Below are 20570 nucleotides of genomic sequence, written 5' to 3' on the forward strand. Positions count from 1 at the left end.
CCAAAATCAACGTGGAATGTTCTACCCAGTCTGTGTTCCTGAAGACAGATGGGAGGAGAATGGCCAGGATCATGATGGCCCTGTCTGTGAAGAGAGGGCCTGGAGAAAAATGAGGGTGCGTCTGTACTGAGCAAATCCCAACAGGACAGAGAAGCCTTTTTCCAGTGCTACGCTCCCATGCAAAGCTGCAAGAGGATACAAAAGCAAAGAGTTCCCTCTGGCGAGGCCTTGCAGGGCTCTGTGAGGCTGGCCAGGGCACAGGAGTGCCTCGCTGACTGGGAGAAATTGGGAAATAAAGTTAACAGATATAAGTGAATTTTCTAAACACCTGTGAAAGTGCTGCGACTTATTTTATTTTCTGAAAAAATATTTGAACACAACAGTTCACACTGATAACTGAATAATCATCAGTTAATGGTAACCCAGGACTCTGTGTTTTAGTCCAACTGGAAGAAAAGGCCATGAAGGAGAATAGAAGTGATTTTTTTCAAGGAAAAAGGGCGACTTTTTCCTTGTGTGGAAAGTTTTCCTCAGCCAGCAAGTCAGAGGAAAGGAGACACAGGTGTGGAGCCTGGCTCCATCAGGAACTGTGTGAGTGACACTGGGAAAAAAAGTCACCCTCACTGAGTTCAGTTTATTCTGTGAATGGGGATAACAACACCCACCTTATATAAATATTGGAACATATGTCATGTATTCCATATGCTAATATGTATGATATATAAAACACACAGATATACAGACAGGTGATGGATAGATATAGATAGATAGAGACAGATGATAGATAATGATAATGAAGATAGATATAGATAGGAAGATAGATGAGATGGATGGATAGATAGATGGAAGGATGGATGAATGGATAGACAGATGACAGATAGAAAGATGAATGAATGGATTCATGAATGGATGGATGGGTGGACGGATGGATAAACAGAAGATGGATGGATGGAAGGATGGATGGATGAATGGATAGACAGATAGACGACAGATAGAAAGATGACTGGACAGATGGATGAGAAGGATGGATGGATGGGATGGATGGATGGGATGGATGGATGGATAGTTGGATGAGATGGATGGATGGATGGATGGATGAGATGAATGGACGGATGGATGAGATGGATGGATGGATAGATGGATGGATGGGATGGATGGATGGATGGATGGATGGATGGATAGACAGATAGCTAGATAGACAGAAATATGGATGGATGGATGGATGGATGGATGGATCGATGCTAGAGATATAACATCTGAAAGTTCCAGTGACATAGTGATCATTAAATGCTGATTCCCACACCCTTATCCCCCTGTTCTCCTTTTTATCCCAACTCCATCTCCTCCTTCTCAGGTTCCTCCAGCTGAAAGACGCTGAAGTGCAAGGGCAGCCGCACAGCATGGGGAAGAGCAATGTTGAGGTGGAGAGAGGAGCAGATGAGCCCTGAGGACTTACCCCAATGTCCCACACTCTACCCATCAAAACGAAGCAACATATTTTAAAATTTTGGGCAACATCTCAGAACCACCCACTAACAACCGTACACCCTGACAGAACCTTCTAAGCCGCTACGGAAGGGACAGAGGGAGACGCTGCCTCTGGTCATTATTCTGAGCGCTGTATTATGAACATGATGACAGAATGCACTCGACCTGCTTTAGAAGTCTGATCTTTGTATGCCAGTATTTCTGAACACTTAGCCAAGGAACCCTCAATTCTAAGAACAGCTCCAGCTTTCCTGAGAACGCTTGCTCAAAGGCATATTTGTTAAGGAATATTTTTTATACAGTGAGGCCAAGCTGCCATAAAAATGACCGAAACAACAAATCCCCAGGTATATTACACACTAGGCAGGCTTCAAGGCCAACCCAGGCCCAATAGGGGTCTGAAAAACACAAGCAAAATCAATCCACTCTGGGCATCGCTCCTTTGGACATCAGAGTGTGTCCACATGTAGCGACCACTGGGTGGCCACTGTCTGTCCTCTGCCTTGGCACTCGGTCAATATTTAACAAATATTTATTGAATGAATGTCTGCACCCTGTAGGAAGAAATCTGAATTGTATTAATCTTACTCTGTATAATATGACAGACTTTAAGAAATAATAAAATAAAGCAAAGCTTTTAAAAGCTGATAAATCTTTTGTACTTATTTGCAAGGCCGACTTAGTAATCAAAACAGGTTTCAGCATATTATTTGGATTTATAACATTTAAAGGCCAATGAGACCTGAATCATTATAAAAATGTAATCCAATTATTTCAGTAACCGTATATTTGACTGTGCGCATTTCCAGAGCTTTCTCCTTGCAAACTTACAAGAGAGCAGGCCGGGGAAACTAGGAATGGTTCACGTATTAAACCATGCAGAGGGTGACTCCGGCAAAGTACTGGTGATGAAAATGCAAGGGGGATAAATGCCTGCTGCACCCCCTGAGGTTTAGATAATGTCTTGCAAACTGAGAAGGAGTAAGCAGATTAGGAAAAGATTTAGGGGAAAAAGGAAAGGGAATACTGGAGAGGAAAAAGGAAACCCATTCCTTAGAAAGTTTATGCACGACTGAAATTGAACACTGGCAGGGAGGAGGGGAGGGATAACAAAATACATCTCTAAGCATGACTAGCGAGCAGCAAAATCCACGTTTTGATTTCTGCATTAGTCAGATGGACACTACCTCAAGAAAGCGTGGGGCATTTGTGCAGAGCACCAGCCTCCTCCTAAAGGGCAAAACACATCTGCAGGAAGTTGGGAAAAAACCACTTTCAGTGCAGCTCATGCTAACAGTGAAACTGAGTGCACACCGGGGACAAAGCAGATGAGTTAGTTCTCATGAGGGGTGGATTTCACACCAAAGCACGAAGACTGCAGACATCCAATCCGGAGGCGATTAGCACCAAGTGCTAACCAATGATGCGGAACGCATGGAGGATTTCCAAGTCTGATTTCTGCAGCTTGACTTTGCTTACTTGGTGGTTAGGCTCTTCCTTCCTCCCTTCCTCCCTCCCTGGCTTCCTTCCCTCTCTCCTTTTTCTCCCTCTTTCCCTCCCCGCCTCCCAGTTTGGATGGGTAAGCAGTTACGCATCTGCATAGGCTGACAATGGCACCTGGGCAATGTCTTGCTCCCTCCATCCCACTGGCTGAGGCCTTGCACTGCACTTTCGGCATGTCCTCTTCGCTGAATGCTCACAATGCACTTCTGAGATGGTCTAGAAAATAAGCCCTTGGAACGTGGACGGCAAGGAGACCAGACGCGGGAAGGTGGCACCGTGCACCACATTACACGGTGTCGCGTTGAGTCGTGGGCTTCTGATCAACTCTTCCAAGGATCCTCCCACCCATGTCCTCCAGGGTTTCCCTGACTTGCTGGTGTGCGGTGGAATCCCTCCCCTCCCAGCCTCCATCCCTGCTCTCTTCGTCACAAATGGGGCCCGAATCCACCTACTTGCTATCGTGCCACCCGCCATGGAGCTGGGCATTTTCCCCTGTGCGTGTTCTTTGTTCTTTTCACCGTCTATGCCCTGCCCCTGTCCTGCTGAGTGCTGCTGCTATGCAAATCCAACACATACTTAAAACCATAATAAAGAGCCCCTGATTCTTCCGTGTGCACAGTATCCTGCTAGGGGAATGAAAAAATCCTGATAATTCAGAGATTATATTTTCCCCATCCCCAAGTTTGAGATATTAAAATTTCAAAGCTCGATCAAGTCCTTCAAACTCTATTTTAAACACTATCTTTCTAATTGAATGGCACCTCTTTTCTCATACACAAACAGCACTTTTTATTTTCAGATAACTGGGTCTTGAGAGGATAGAACCATCAATCTCTCTAGGCAGATACTGAAGACAGAGCGCTTCCCTCGGCCTGGACTACCTCTCTCCTGGAAGATTCTCACCCATCTTTCCAAACCCAGGTTGCTGTCACCTGTCCTGGGAAGGCTTCCTCAGGCAGAGCAGAGTCCCGACTCTGTTCTAGGAGCTGCCCACCACCTCCCTCCCATTTCAGACAGCTGGAAGACTAGACTGTAATTTATCTGTTTACTGTCTGTCACCTCCAGCAGACAGTAAGTGCCTCCTAGGCCAGACTGGTGATAAATCCATCTCCGCATCCCCATCAACCTGCCTGACACATTTTAGGCTCGATAAATGTGAGTTAAGTGAATGGATGTCAATTTCCTGCCTTCCATTCTTCAGGCTAAATATCCCAGAGCATTTAGCTGCTATGTAAATGACGGCTTCTAGGAGATGGGGCTAAGATGAAAACAAGAGGGCACAGGAAGTAAAATGTTTCTCCATCTGGCGTGAAGCCACGCCATTCAGGGCACAAAAGTGATGGCTGTGAGTCACAACCTTCCGACCTCTCGCTCTGTGGTGCCCTCTCTACCTCACGGCCTTTGAAGGCAAAACCACAGAAGTTGGTGCATTCCACACAGCCTGAGGTCACTGGCAGGGAGCTGCTCTCCTCACCATCTAAATGCCCGATTTCCCTCAACTGCACTGCTTGTGAAGTTTCCCCCATCACTGTTGTGTGCCTCCTGCACCTGCTCTTTGACACCAGAGTATTTTGAGGGGTTAGAGGTAGAGTAAACCAACTGTCACAGACAATGACTCAAGTCCCTTGCCTCAGCTTAACAAAGCTGAAATATGGCCCAACTTCTGTCTCCAACTAAAGCTGCAGGGAGTCACAACCCACAGGTGGCATTTAGCCATCCCCAGGATGTACCCGGCAGAGAACATGATGGGGAGACGAGGTCCTTTCTGAAAACCCTTGGAAAGCAGCCAAACCGAAATGCAATCCATGAACTAAAATTGGTCACCCGGGAATCATAACAAACAATCAATGCCTGCTGAAATCAAACAACGATGCGGGAGTGATCATGGGAAAGGGTGGGTGGCCGGTGGCTGGTCTTTAAAGCAGAAGAAAGGAGGAGTCATAAGAACTGGTCACTAGGGGCTGGGCACAGTGGCTCATACCTGTAATGCCAGCACTTTGGGAGGATTACTTGAGGCCAGGAGTTCAAGACTAGCCTGGGCAACATAGTGAGACCCTGTCTCTATGTTTTGTTTTGTTTTTAATTAGCTGGGCATAATGGCACACTCCTATGGTCCCAGCTTCTCGGAGGCTGAGGTGGGAAGATGACTTGAGCCCAGGAGGTCAAGGCTGCAGTGAGCTATGATTGCGCCACTACACTCCAGCCTGGGTGACAAAGCAAGACTCTGTCTCTAAAAAACAAACAAACAAAAAAAACCAGGAACTGGTCAGCTGTGCTCACCAGCCAATAGAAAGAGCTGCTCAGCGGAATCATCCTTCTGTGGAGAAGGTGGCCTGGAGACCAGCACAGGCTTCATGAATGTATCTAAGGCCACCCGCCTCCACTGCTCTGATACCCTGTTCCAAAAGAAAGCAAGCTTCTGCTTTTCATTTGATTTCTCACGGAGCGTTTCCTATAGGGGAGAGAACATGTTTGTTTGTTGACACGCATATCCAATTACCTTGTGAAGCACGAACTGCATTATGATTTAGTCAACGGACAGTCCTGTCTTTTTTTTTTTTTTTTTTCCTGAGTCTAGTTACTGTGAATCAATTCACAAAGATGTCTGAACAAGATGAACAAACAGATCAAACTGAGTTTCCAAATTTCTAAAGCCAAAATCCAGACCGTGGGCCCACAGTGGCCGGAATGAGGCACTGTGCCCCACCTCACAAAGCTCATGAATATAACCAGGTGACTGTTGCCCGCTGGCCACGTCAGTGAACAGTCCCTATTAAAGTCAGCACTCCTCATACTGATAGGAGTAACAGCCATCACGACCCCCCAGGGCTTGGGGCTGGGGCTCGGTGACTACGCTGCATTCTCTTCGGGGGATGCTTGGGCTCAAGTTCTCCTTGGAACATACGTATTCCATCAAGAGTCAGCTGTCAATTGCTCAAAGGGATGGGAACTGCGTTGGCGAGGATCATCTTTTGTTTCAGAACACGGATATGAGCATGCAGACGAGGCCTTCCCTGTTCAATTCTTCCAAAGCTAATTCAGCTGCATGTACAGGAAAATCGACATTTATGTGAGCAAATTTTAAAAAGTGAGCAATGTGGAGGCCCACTAAAGAAAGCGGGGTACCATCAAGGTTTTGCCTAGAGTTTCTTCTAGGCAGAGAGGTCTGAGGTCTCCCCACCCATGGCCAAGTTCAGCCCACCTGTCCAGCCTGCTCCTGTGCCTCTGAAATGCCTGTTCCAATTTGGGAGTGGGAATCTCTTTAGGATCCTTCTCCACTGTTAGCCCACATTCATGGTGTCTCCTCACAATACACAGCATCCTTGAACATAATTTAGGCAAGTGATCATTAAATAATCAGTAAAAAAATGAGTATTCTTCAAGTTCTGAGAAGAAAGACGGGCTATATGTTATCACAAAATCAAGATTGACCTGTGAGATGCTGAGGTTCATCTTGATTGAGGAAATTTGTGCCTTGGACCTTATGCTATCTTGGCTGAGCCAAGCCTGTCACACTGGACACAACATGCTTATCACAAAGCCCAACCCACGCCATCCTCAGTCCTTCCCAGCAACATAAGCTATGTGAGCAAAGATGTTTTTTGCAAGTCCTAATCCCCAAAGCAAGATTCCTGGCAGGATAAGAACCCATCACATGAGTTTTTAAAAATGAGTGTCCTTGGTAGGAAAAAATATTTCTCCTTCCAAATGATGAATAGTAGATAAATGGAGACCAAAAGAGGGCCAATTTATCAAGTGCACACACCAGCAAAAGGAGGAATGTTTACATGGCGTGCAAGAGGAGAAAACTTGGTGCCGTGGCCTGTCACGGCCACTTTGGCTGCAGTCTGATATCTCAGCATGACAGGTTTATCAAACAAAAATAAGAGTGCTACGCTCCAAAACACTGCAGGGGCTGACCTCTTTTCCATTACAGCAGCTGGGAAGAATGAGGTGCTTCGTGCCTTCCCCGGGGAAGGCGGCCTCCTGGCATGCTGCCTGTTGGTCATGGGCCACTCAGTGGCCTGGTGCGTAAGTCTTTAGATGGGAATGGGAGACCAGGCATGGTGGACCCACGGGAAGGAGAAAGAGTCTGAGAATGAGACACACGAGTTCTGATGTCTAACGCTGCTTAAATCCAGTGCCTACCTCTGACATCGACACAAACTCAGGCTACAGAATGGTCAGAGGATAGCTTCATGAGCCCTCCTCACACAGGCCGCAGCACTTTGCTCTGGTCCTTGCCTCCCTCCCCGTCCTATCTGATGCTCTTATCTCTCTGCTTATCCAACCTTCCAGACCCACCTTGATGGTGCTTTTCCCTGTCCTCAGTGACCACTGCATTCTGTGACCTACCATAGCTGTGCACGGGCCTCCCTGTACATCAGACCCCCAGCCTCAAACTTATCATTCTTAGTGTCAACAACCAGCATTTATTGATTGCCTTCTCTATTCCAGGCACTGTGCAAAGGGTGAAACATGGAAAGATGATACAGACTCGATGCCTCTCAACAGAGTACCAACCATCTGTATGGTGAGAAAAGATGAATTTGTAAGGAGATTAATCTACTGAAAATAAAGTTGAGGCTGGTGGTTCTCCAAGTACAGCCGTGTTATGTACTCAATCATACCCAGGATTTGACCTATCACCCATAGGAGTCTGAACATCTTACAGAATACAACTGAGATGCCAAGAGTCCATTCATTCTCTGCTTGGGACTCACAGAGCTCTAGAAGGCACCTGGAAAAACAGAAGCCCAGGCTGCCATCTTGAAATCTAACACAGTCATGAAATTGATCTGGGACTAGTCTCTGGGGCAAAGCTAGTGTGACCAGGAAACCATCAAGTGGAAACTTACCAAATTTATACTCAAAGAAATATGGCATGTGTTTGCTTAATACTACACTTGAACCCTGGCAAATACTGCAATGTATATGGAAATCATAAGGGTTTGGGTGCACCACTTGTCAAATCATACTCAGAAGTACGTGCCAGTATCTCTATCCCAGACCTTTCCTGAACACCACACGTGCATACACTACTCAGTGGGTATCTCCCAAGGGTCTCAAGCTTAACGTACCCAAAACCAAACTATTGATCTCACCCACCCTCCTAAATCGACTCCTCTTCCATTCCTTTCTCTTTTTTCTTAACCATCAACAGTTATTTAAGCCAACTCCTTGGATTGAGACTTAAAGACTCCCTCTCCTTCATCCTCCACACCCAAAATAAATCTGAGATCTCTCCACCACTCTTTCCATAATCACTGCCTCCCCAGGAGAAGCACCTCTCACCACTCCTCTGCCCAGAGCTTCCCACTCAATCTCCACCTTCCACATTTTCCTTCCAATGCTTTCTTCAGAGTGGCTGGAATAATACTTGAATGTGAATCAGACTGGATCACAACACTGCTCAAAACCCTTCCCAATGCCCTTGGGTTAAAATCCAAACTTTTACCCAGTCTCTCTTTGTTCTGGCACTAGGTTACTTCTTGCATGTCACATTCTGATGTCCTGTCTTGATACTATCTTTAGCCATACTGACCCTCTTTCCAACGTCATCCTACCTATGGTCCATGGCAGACGTGGTTAGTTGCCTAGAAGAACGCTGCTTTCACTCAAGGCTTCTCCCCACTGTCAACTGCTCCACTTGGCCAACCATCATGATCCTGTTTTCTTTGCCAGTGACTGGTTTAGGGAAGATACCAGAGAGCTTGCTCTTCTGTACTTTCTCTACAGCATGTGAGGCCACAGCAAGAAGGTGGCTGTCTGCAAGTCAGGAAAAGAGCCCTCACCAGGAAATGAATTGGTTAATACCTTGATCTTGGACTTCCAGCCTCCAGACTGTGAGAAATAAATCTCTGTTGTTTAAACCACGTGGCATATTGTTGTAGCAGCCTGATCTGACTAAGACATCATTGCTTAGTTTTAAATTGCATATCCCAGTCATTCTAAGAAACATCTGTCAATATCTGTCAAGATGTGCCTTCCCAGAGCTGTACCAATGCCCCACCCCCACGGCTGTGACTTCAGGGAAATAATTATACAAACAAACTCAAAGGGAGTCCACAGACATTCCTGCAGACCACTCATGGTTCAACGTTCAGATAGACATAAAGGAACAAATAACCAGAAGGTCAGAAAAAGGGCTACTTTCCCCAGCCCCAGGGAAGGTTTCTCTAGATGACTGATACTAGCTTCAGTTCTTTGCGGGAAGAATGGCCTAGCATTTATTTCCTTAAGCCTTCCATAGTTAAGCTGGGTGAGGCAGGACCTCTGATAAGATTTCTAACTGAGGACTTAGAGCCAGGGTGAATAACATGGGGCTCCTGTCCAGTGTCTGCTTACCAGGACAATGACCACATCCCCCGAGAAAATGGTATGCAAAATTGTGTGTGTGTGTGTGTGTGTGTGTGAGCGTGTGCATGTGTGTGGCTGCGTGTGTGCGCGTGCATGTGTGGGCACGTGCGTGCATGCGCATGTGTGTGCATGTGTGTGTGTGCCCATGCGTTGTGTGTGTGTTGTATGCATGTGTGTGCGTGTTGTGTTCATGTGCTGTGTGCATGTGTGTTTGTGTGCGTGTTGTGTGCATGTGCCGTGTGTGCGCATGCGTGTGTTGTGTGTGTGCATGTGTTGTGTGCGTGCGCGTGTGCACGTGTGTATGCATGTGCATTTGTGTGCATACATGCATGTGTGTTGTGTGCGTGTGTGTGTGGTGTGTTGTGTGTGCGCGTTGTGTGTGTATGGTGTGAATGTGTGTGTGGTGTGTGTGTTTTGTATGTGCATGTGTGTGTTGTGTGTGTGCATGTGTGGTGTGCGTTGCGTGTGTGGTGTGCATTGCGTGCGTATGTGTGCGTGGTGTGCGCGCACGTGTGTTGTGTGTGTGTGCGTGTGTATGTATGTGTGTGTTGTGTTTTGTGTGTGCATGTGTTTTGTGTGTGTGTGTGTGTTGTGTGCGTATGTGTGCGTGCACATGTGATCTTATTAGGGGATAGGATCCACAACTTTCATTAGATTCTCAAAAGGGTGTGAAACACACCTCAAAAGGATAAAACTGCAAAAGGTGATCAATGTCCTTTGAAAGGGAAAGCATTCTGTAAGTGTAATATGTTAGTTTTAAAGCTCAGACGAATTGGCCCTTTGCCAGTTTCCATAAAGGAGAGTCCTTTAGGCCAGGTATATCACAATGGATGAAATTCTCCTGTGATAATGGCAAGAATCTACAGGCACTGTTACCTAAACTCACACTAAACTACAAACGCAGCCCACTTGAATGCTGGAGAAAGGCCATCTGCTGCTCAGATGCTGCACCAGAGCCAATGTGGTGGTGGCGGAGGGATGTTTCCAGCATTCCTGGAGGAGGAGAGGATGCCACACACTGCCAGAACTTTCTCCAGTCACCATCCCCTGCAGTCTCTCATTGTGTGCAGGGGGCTCTTTCTGCAAGGAAATGCTCCCTCCTTGGGGATGATGAAATGGGGAAATTCATTTCCTAGCAATTGCAGAAACAAGTTGGCCTAAGCCTACCCTAAAAGTATGTTCCATAATAAGTGTTTGAAAGTATAACTTCTAAAAGAAATTGTAATTTAAAAATAACTTTACAGTAGACTTAAGCAAAACAAATAAAACAAATAAGAAACAAAACTGATGATCCTGAAATAACTGCAACAAGCCTATGGCCTAGAATTGCATTTCCTGGGTTATGGAGATAAGATGTCTGAGAAGAAATGAAAAATCTAAAGGCTAAATTGAGATTTTCATTGCGTTTTTTTCTCATGATTTCTTTGGGAGATGTACTATTTCCATAGTGGTTTGTGTCCACTAAAAAGCCAACGTGGCACATGAAAAGAGGCTTAATTAGCTATTAGAAATATGCAAATTGAAAACCCCAATGAGACACCACTTCACACCCATTTGGGGGCTATTACCGAAAAAAAGGAAAATGGCAACCGTTGGTGCAGATGTGGCAAAACTGGAACCCTTGTGTTTGCTGCTGGGAATATAAATTGCTGGTGCTGCTGCTACAGAAAACTGTATGGTGGCTCCTCAAAAATTCAATGTAGAACTACCACATGGCCCAGCAATTCCACTTCCAGACAGAAACCCCAAAGAAGTGAAAGCAGGGATTCAAACAGATATTTCTACACCTGTGTTCACAGCAGCATTATTCATGATGCCAAAAGGTGGAAACAACCCAAATGTCTATCAATGGACCAAGGGGATAAACAAAACATGGTCTAACCACACAAAGGAGTATTACTCAGCTTTTAAAATGAAAGGAAATTCTGACCCGTGCTACACTACAGATGGGCCTCGAAGATGTTTTGCTAAGTGAAATACACCTGACATCAAAGGACAGACACTGTGTGATTCCACTTATATGAGGTCCCCAGAAGAGTCAAGTTCATAGAGACAGAAAGTAGTGCAGAAGTTCCCAGGGGCTAGGGGAGAAGAGAAAAGGAGTTTTTATGTCAGGGGTGCAGTTTCAGTTTGGGGTGATGGAAAAGTTCTGGAAGTGAACAGCAGTGTTGGTTCTGCAACACTGTGAATGGACTTAATGCCACTGAAATGTACCCTTAAACATAGCCCTGAACTGTACCCTTAAACTGTACCCTTAAAAATGGTAAATTCTGTTTCATGTATATTTTGCCAGACAAACAAAAAATGGCCAGTAGAGGAAGAACCCAAGGCAGCAGGTGGTACTTACAAGATATAGGCAATCACCCCGATGGACCAGCAGTCAACAGCTTTGCTGTAAGGCTTCTGGGCGAGGACTTCAGGAGCTGCGGAAAGACAAAGAAAAGACACAGCCTGACAATTTACATGCCTCAGACTGAAGACAGTTTTTGGGGGTCTGCTATTTGGCCTGAACTTTCAGTGAGTATAAAAACTGAGTAGAGAGACTTGACCCATTTTTTTTGCTCGTTTTTTTTTTTTTTTTTTTTTTTTTTAAAGGAAGGAAGATAGGGTCTTGCTCTGTTGCCCAGGCTGGGGTACAGTGGCACAATCATGGCTCCCTGAAGTCTTGACCTCCTTCCTGGGCTCCAGCAAATCTCCCACCTCAGCTTCCTAAGTAGTTGGGAACACAGGTGCATGCCACCATGCCCAGCTAATTTTTTTCTTTTAGGAGATGAAGTCTCTGATATTACCTAGCCTGGTCTTGAACTCCTGGCCTCAAGCAATCCTCCCACATCAGCCCCCCTAAATGCTGGGATTATAGAAATGAGTCACTGCACTCAACAGAAGAAATATGAAGACACTACAGTATCTAAAGAATGTAAATAAAAACATAATGAAGAGGGATGTGCTTGTGTGTGTGTGTGTGTGTGTGTGTGTGTGTGATGCGAGATTACTGATGGAACTCAGTCAGTCAACAAACACATAATACATGGCTATTTTATGGCAGTGCTGTACTAAGCACTGTAACTTAGATCAGCCTGATGTAAAAAGAAATACTTATTTTGGGGTCTGGAGTCTGTGACGTCACCTCAAGTCACCTCAAGGCAACATTTCTGGCCTCTGTGTAGGGCCTTGCTGGGTGCTGTGGGGTCATAAAGGTGAAGCCCCTCCCTGGGTCTTCCTGGAGCTAATGGTGCCGTGGAGCTCAGAGTTGAGGCCAACCCTCTGAAAATCCTGCTTCAGGCCTGCTCCTAATTCCTTCTCCAGGGTTTGGGGAGGGCGTCAGCATGCTCACTGCATTTTCCCATCTCATCTGTGAAACAGGAAAACTGCAATTCAACCTTGCATTCTTGGTTCTAAAGCACTCTTCATCAAGAGTTATCCATGCTGGGGGCTTGGACTCGCTCTGTACTGATCCTAACTCCCTGTTCCTGGCCTTGGGGCTTGTTCTATACCAATTCTCTCTTTTCCTGGCCTTGGGGCTTGTTCTATACTGATCCTGACTCCCTGTTCCTGGCCTTGAGGCTTGTTCTATACCGATCCTGACTCCCTCTTCCTCGCCTATGGCCATCGCCCAGCATTGGCTACCCACCCATTCTGGCAACCAGCCGCATCTGGCATAGCTGACACTCAGTATATGTCAGTACAAAGAGTAGATAAATACAAGAAGAGGCAGTGAATCTGAGTAAAATATCCTTTGCCCCCAAACACATCTGATGGCAGTGTCTTTAGCATAGACTTTCCTGCAAATTTTTAAGGATAGAGAAAAATAGCTAGAGCTGAGAAGGTGCCTGTTAGATGCTGAGTTAGGTCTTCTTTTATAATGTATTAACTCGCTCACCCCAACAATCGTTGATGGGAAGTGCTAGTAGCATGATCACTATTATTCCCAAATTACAGGGGAGGACGCAGAGGTATGAGAAGTCAGGTAAGTTAGTCAATGTTACCCAGTGGGAATGTGGCATCTACACGAACTTCTTTTCAGAAAAGACTTCACTTATATTAAGTGACTGCCATGAATTGGGTCTTGGGTGAGTCATTTATAAATGTTTTCTACTGCAATCCTTTGAACTCTGACAACTATCATGATGGGCACCTGATAGGTCAGAAAAATGAGCCTCAGAGAGGTTAATTAACTTGTCCCACATCACACAGCTAGATAGGAAAGAGCTGAGATTTGAAACCAGCTCAGTCTGATCCTTGTTCCAGCTCTTTTCACTCAAACATACTGTTTGCTAAGGTGAGAGCATCTTCAGTTGAGGTTTACATGGGTGTCCAATCTTCATTTCCCTGGGCCGCAATGGAAGAAGAAGAATTGTGTTGGGCCACACATAAAATACACTAACACTAATAATAGCTGATGAGCTAAAAAATAAAAATCGCCAAAAAATCTCATAATGTTTTAAGAAGATCTACAAATTTGTGTTGGGTCGCATTCAAAGCTGTCCTCTGGGGGTTGGACACACTTGGAAAGGAAAAGTTCTTTTGTAGAAAAATGAACTGGGAAATCCTCTCTTTCATCCTGTTGACAATAAACATATTCCTGAGCAAGAACAGGAAGGCAGACAAACCACTGCCGAGTGCCTCTGCTTATGGCAGTGCGGGATGCGCTCCACAGATAATCCTCCACACTGGCTTTAGTCTCCAACTCCCCCAGACTTCCTATCAGATTGTTATTTTTTCAAAACAAGAGCAAAATAAATAAATCTGCACATCCTTTCTTCACTCTGTTCACCCTCAACGTGGCAGCAAAATGAGAGACAGAACTACAGAGGAAACTCACACCTGGGAGGGGCCGCCCTCGGATGGCTGGGCGATATCTGACTCTGCCGTGACTGCTAAGAGTATATTTCTCAAGGCTCTTGTCTTATGGGAACTGACAAAAGGGTGCCATTTACCACAGTTAATGTCTTCCTGATGTAGGAGGCATGTTCTCCCCACGCTGGCACTCTGGTCCCAGTGGCCAAACGAACACAGAAGGCGTGAGAAGCAACAACATCTGCAAGGACCCTCCAGGGCCGGCCTCGCGGCCTGATGGAAAGTGTCCACGAGGCAGAGAAGGCTCCTAGAGCAACGGTGGACCAGCTTCCCCTCCTGCAGAGCTGACAGCGTGTGTCAGGAGGGCAGAGCCAAGCTGGGAGTGGAGGCACTGGGTTCCAGATCACAAGAATCTGCAAACCTCTTCAGCGAGATGGCGCGGCAGCCTGGCCTGGCCACTCCACAGAACCAGATGTCAAACAGCACAGAGGTGCTGGGAGCTCACGGCAAACTTCAGGGCACAACCTCATGCCCTGTGCCAGGTGCTCAGAGTTGGAGGCTGCAGTGAGCTATGATCATGCCATTGCACTCCAGTCTAGGCAACAGAGTGAGGCCCCATCTCTAAAATAAATACATAAACGAAAATAAAAGGTTTCTGCTTTGGATAACAGCGTGGTTGTTATGGGGGAAAAGTTTTAAATTATTAACAAGTAAATGTCAGGATGACAATATTGGGGATGGAGATTTACATATTTGTGTCAAGAATTTGAACAAGAATGTACATTTCTTGTTCTTTTTGGTGTTGTGTCTTTTCTGTGTCACATCAACCAACAAAACACATTATTATTATTATTTTTTTTGAGATGGAGTCTCACTCTGCCATCCAGGCTAGAGTGCAGTGACGTGATCTCAGCTCACTGCAACCTCCATCTCCCGGGTTCAAGCCATTCTCCTGCCTCAGCCTCCCAAGTAGCTGGGATTACAGGCATGCACCACCACATCCAGCTAATTTTTGTATTTTTAGTAGAGACGGGGGTTTCACCATGTTGGTCAGGGTGGTCTTGAACTCCTGACCTGGTGATCCACCCGCCTTGACCTCCCAAAGTGCTGGGATTACAGGAGTGAGCCACCACACCAACCAGAGATGGGTAAACTATTTGTCTTCTGGTGACCTTAACTGCACTTGGAAACAAACACATGGGGTAAAGAAAGAAGCCCAAAGCAACAGACATATGAGAAAGGAGCACAGACAAGGAAGCTGTGGTGCCTCCAAAAGCTGCTTACACAGCCTCTGAGCAAAGACCCGGCCGATGCCCTAGCCAAGGAAGACAGCAGGAATACGAGGCCACAGCCACTGCAGAGCAGGCTTCCCGCCTAGGAAGTGCGGACTCTGTGTTCTCATGAGTGCCCTATGCTCACAGTTCTCCACCATCGTGGATGGTGGGAGGCAGGATTCTTTAAAAGAACAACCTCCCCCTCGTCTTCATCATCTGTTAGAATGAGGAACATACTGGCCATGATCCATTGTTCAGAAAAAGAAAGAATAAAGAACATGGTTTTTTTCTAGAAATCCACACATCAAGGGAAACTGGCACAGGACACATTTCACCCTCAATCTGGCAAATCTGTCAACGCACTGGGCCGTTGTGCAAGGCATGTACAGGCTGGAAAAGCAAGGGGCTAATTTTTATGCTTGGAGGTTCCTTGAGATGTTTAGATGATTCTTCTTCTTCTTCTTTTTTTTTTTTTTTTCTTTGAGAAGGAATCCATTCTGTCACCCAGGCTGGAGTGCAATGGCACGATCTCAACTCACTGCAACCTCTGCTTCCCAGGTCCCAGCAATTCTCCTGCCTCAGTCTCCCGAGCAGCTGGGAGTACAGATGTGTGCCACCATGCCTGACTACTTTTTGTATTTTTAGTAGAGAAGGGGTTTCACCGTGGTAGCCAGGCTGGTCTCTAACTCCTGACCTCAGGTGATCCACCTGCCTTGGCCTCCCAAAGTGCTGGGATTACAGGCGTGAGCCACCATGCCTGGCCGATATGTTTAGATTCTTGAAGCCACAGACTAACTACACTTAAAACATTTTTAGAACACGAGACTCTGCTTAAATGATAAAGTTTATGACATAAAGCATATGGTTAAGAAAAGATTCCTGGGCCACATGTAGTGGCTCATGTCTATAATCCAGCATTTTGGGAGGCTAAGGCAGGAGGATCACTTGAACCCAGAGTTGGAGGCTGCAGTGAGCTATGACTGCACCATTGCACTCCAGCCTGGGTAACAGAGTGAGATCCTGCCTCTAAAATAAATAAATAAATAAATAAATAAATAAATAAATAAATAAATAAGATTTCTGCTTTGGATAACACCAAGGTTGTTATGGGGGAAAAGTTCTAAATTATAAACAAGTAAATATCAGGATGACAAAACTGGTGATGGAAATGTACATATTTGTGTCAAGAATTTGAACAAGAATGTACATTTCTTGCACTTTTTGGTGTTGTGTCTTATCTGTGTTATATCAACCAACAAAATACAAATATTTTTTAGCCAATGAGAGGTGGGTAAACTATTTGTCTTCTGGTGACCGTCTTAATTGTGCTTGGAAACAAACCCAGGGGGTGAAGATAGAAGTGTCATGTCACCCAGCAAACAAAACAAAGCAAACTGATTTGGAAATAACATTTCCACCAACATGAAATATTTTTAAAATTGCAAAATGGCACACACACCCATAGCCTAAATTCTAATTTCACTTGTGATTGCTGGAATCAAGGGTCCTTTGAAACATTGTTTGAAAAAGCCCACCAAGATCACTTCAAATAGCTATTTTTCATCTCACAGAAATTCATGGAAAAGATAACATTCTCAGGCAATTTTCAAAACCCTCCTGACAATTTGATATGGTGGCCAAACTGTGGAGATCCAAGAGGATGTTTTCTCTCCTGCTCGCCTCCTGCGATTGGCAGTCGGCTGTACTGTTTCACCAACCTGCTGAATTCACCTGGCCTTTCTGGCATAGCCCCCCACCCACCCATTTTCCTATTTCAGCTGTGGTGAGGCACATAGCCCTGAGAGAGTCCACTTCTCACTCTGATCTTTTCAGACGCCAGTTTTCCTGACTGAGAATCAGCCGAACCGTCCAGTATTATGTTACCAGACTTAACGCCGCGTGGCAGGAACTCTGTTGTAATTCCAAAAAATCACAGCGTCCAACTTACAAACTTGCAGAAGACCAACGAGCTTCCACACCCAGGAGGTGCTGAGCACAGTCCCTCTGGGGCCTCGGAAAGTGATGAGGGCTCTGAACTATGCAGCCACAGTTCCATCTCCTGGCCAAAGCTGCCTGGAGATACCCGACAGCTTCTAGTCAAGGAAAAATAGTATTCTCTTCTAATCATAAGCACCAGAACTCAAGTGTGATGGGGGAACCTGATAATGACTCCTTGCTGCTCCCACGCCTCCTGCAAGAGGGATGCTTTGAGTTCTTGCTTATTTGGAGCTACTGACAAAGACAGGTAGTCGCTGAAAGGCTCCATGGCTTGTGTAAGATGGTCCCCAGCCTCCATAAAAAGCAGGAAAGGGCCTATTCTTCTGGCCCAGCCATGACAGAAGGGACATCCTCTCAAATGACAAGGCAAAGTCCCTGGGGGCTCTGTCAGTGGCTGTAGGGAAACCCACTCCCCAGGAGGTATTGAAAGGGACCTACACAAGCCAGTCGGCAGGTCCAGCCTTCAGGACATCACTTAGGCTTGCCCAAAGCCAGCATTTTGGAGCTGCAGAGAGTGGGGTTAGCGTGGGGGCGGCTGTACTCACTTGACACACATTGGGCACAACGGGTGGGTTCCCAGGTGCATTACCACAATCCTGTAACACAATGGCCTCCTGTGACTCCCTCTGTACCTCCAGTGTCCCTTTACAGATGCATAAATCCCACTGTCAAATCAGACTTCACGCTGCTGGAGGGCAGGCCAGAGCTCTCATCTCTGTACGTCCTGATTGGTCAGCACTTGTTGATTCAACTGAACCCAACCTAGTTGCCACACACCATTATTTCTGCGGAAAAATGTCTTCCAAATTCCACACAACTGGGCTACAAGTCAACTTTGCTGCCTGAAATATTTTTGGTGAGTAGGTACAAGAAAAAATAACACAGGACGGGCGGGGGTGGGGAACAAATGAATATGGGAATGAAAGCTACTGCCAATTGGCAAGTACCTGTATTAGGTAAAAGCACGAGCAGTTGCCAGATACCTTTCCATGAACACATGATTTCATACAGGACCTTTGAGGAGAAAGGAGGCAGAATTCACCCTAACTCTCAGTGTGTGAATGTGTTTGTACCTCACATTACTCTCCCTTTAAGACCTTTTCTCTGCCAGGCGCTGTGGCTCACGCCTGTAATTCCAGCACTTTGGGAGGCCGAGGAGGGTGAATCACCTGAGGTCAGGAGTTCGAGACCAGCCTGACCAACATGGTGAAATACTGTCTCTACTAAAAATACAAAAATTAGCTGGACGTGGTGGAGGGTGCCTGTAATTCCAGCTACTCTGGAGGCTGAGGCAAGAGAATCGCTTGAACCTGGGAGGTGGAGGTTGCGGTGAGCCAACACTGCCATTGCACTGCAGCCTGGGCAACAAGAGTGAAACTCCGTCTCAAAAAAAAACAACACCAACAAAAAACTTTTCCCCAAGGAAGTTCGGGACTACCCGGTTTAGGGGTAAAGGGCAGAAAGAAATACTTTGTTACACGATCTCTCAGAACCTCCTCCTGGTCAGATCTTGGGTGCTATTAACTCAGCTTTCTTTGCTATTCCTGACAAGAGTATCCCATCGACTTATTAAGTTTATACCAGTAAATAAAAGTCAAGCTCCATGTAAACCATTCAGCCTCACTAGAGTGTCCCAGGAGCCATCAGAGACCTCCGTGGACAGATGTGGTCCTTCGCAGAGACCACATGCTCTTTATAAACTCATGCTCTTTATAAAACTAGGTTGAGAATTCAAAATAATTGGATTTACTACCGTGAGATTCACCACCAGCCCACTTATGGAAAATTCCGCTTTGCGGGAAACGTCTTCTATAAACCAAGCTACTTCATATTGATTTAGAGCAAGTATTCCTGGCAAACGGAAAGACTCGGGAGACTTCAAAAAAACAAAAAAAGAGTTTCAGAAACCTTTCATCTTGTTTTAAAAACAATTAAACTGTCCATTTTCCTTACCAAAGAAGAGAGAAGAACAAGGCGTAACCAAGTGGACTGAAAACTAAGACAGCAGCTGTCTTGTGGGTGTGGGGTTCGCGGTAATCAATCTTCATGCTCTTCTGAAATAGAGAAGAATTTTCCCCTTCCCGAGCCCCGAGGACGTGCCAAGAAGCAGTTTCTGCCGAGAGGGTGGAGGAAACGGTGAAGCCCTCACCCTCCCAGGACACCCACGTTCAGGGTGCTTTGTTCACATCCATGGATGTCTGTGTGGCCTCTCCTCTCTGTCCTTCACACACGACCCCTCCAGTGGGCAGAGGATGGTGACACATCAGGAGGGAGCAGCCTGTGGGGGACAGGGGCACTCCTCGATGCCAGAAGTTAAAAGCCAACAGTCCAGAACCAGGCTGGGCGCACGGTGGCTCACGCCTACAATCCCAGCACTTCGGGAGGCTGAGGTGGGCGGATCATTTGAGGTCAGGAGTTCGAGACCAGCCTGGCCAACATGGTGAAACCCCGTCTCTACTAAAAATGCAAAAATTAGGCAGGCGTGGTGGTGCATACCTGTAGTCCCAGCTATTTGGGAGGCTGAGGCAGGATAATTGCTTGGACTGAGGAGGTGGAGGCTGCAGTGAGCCAAGATTGTGCCACTGCACCCTAGCCTGTGCGACAGAGCAAGACTCTGTCTCAACAAAAAAAAAACCAAACAAAACAAAACAAAAACAAAAAAACAAAAACAAAAACAAAAACCAAAAAAACTGAAAATACTGAATTTACTCTAAATACAAGTCTGTTATCTCAGATCCAGCATGGAATCAGAGGACAGGATTATAGACTCGGCTCTGTGCCATGGTAAACTACAGGATTCATTATCTCACCTATGCCTCAGTTTCCTGTCTTGATGGGCACCTGCCACTCTGTCCTAGAGTTATGCCTGCAAGGAAATGAACTGGAGCTCAACTTGGAAGAGTTGCATGTGGCCCCTTATTGTAAAACAACGCCAGGAGGTATCTGTGTCCACGGCTAGATGCTCAGATCACAGCTGGTCTTCCGGTCTTTGAGGAACTTCCACTAGAAAGTGGGAAGACACGATGCTCCCCTGCTGGTGGGGGAGGGAACACCAGCTACTAAATCAAATTGCAATCGAGTTTCTAAGAGTTTGTGATACTGCGCATCAGAGAAGAGGTGAGAAGATTTCTTTCAAACAGTGAGAGAGAA

At 46.0% G+C, this 20570-nt stretch overlaps 1 protein-coding gene across 2 annotated transcripts in view; it reads right to left on the bottom strand.

The window, feature by feature from the left end:
* CAMK1D (calcium/calmodulin dependent protein kinase ID) overlaps positions 1–20570 on the bottom strand; it is a 490031-nt gene that overhangs the window by 34385 nt on the left and 435076 nt on the right. For both annotated transcript variants that reach the window (XM_025397235.1, XM_025397236.1), the window contains exon 6: positions 11699–11774. In XM_025397235.1, coding sequence (XP_025253020.1) covers positions 11699–11774 — 76 coding nt within the window. The remainder of the gene's footprint in view (positions 1–11698; positions 11775–20570) is intronic.

The sequence above is a fragment of the Theropithecus gelada genome, chromosome 9 (genome assembly GCF_003255815.1).
Source record: "Theropithecus gelada isolate Dixy chromosome 9, Tgel_1.0, whole genome shotgun sequence".
Classification (NCBI taxonomy): Eukaryota; Metazoa; Chordata; class Mammalia; order Primates; family Cercopithecidae; genus Theropithecus; species Theropithecus gelada.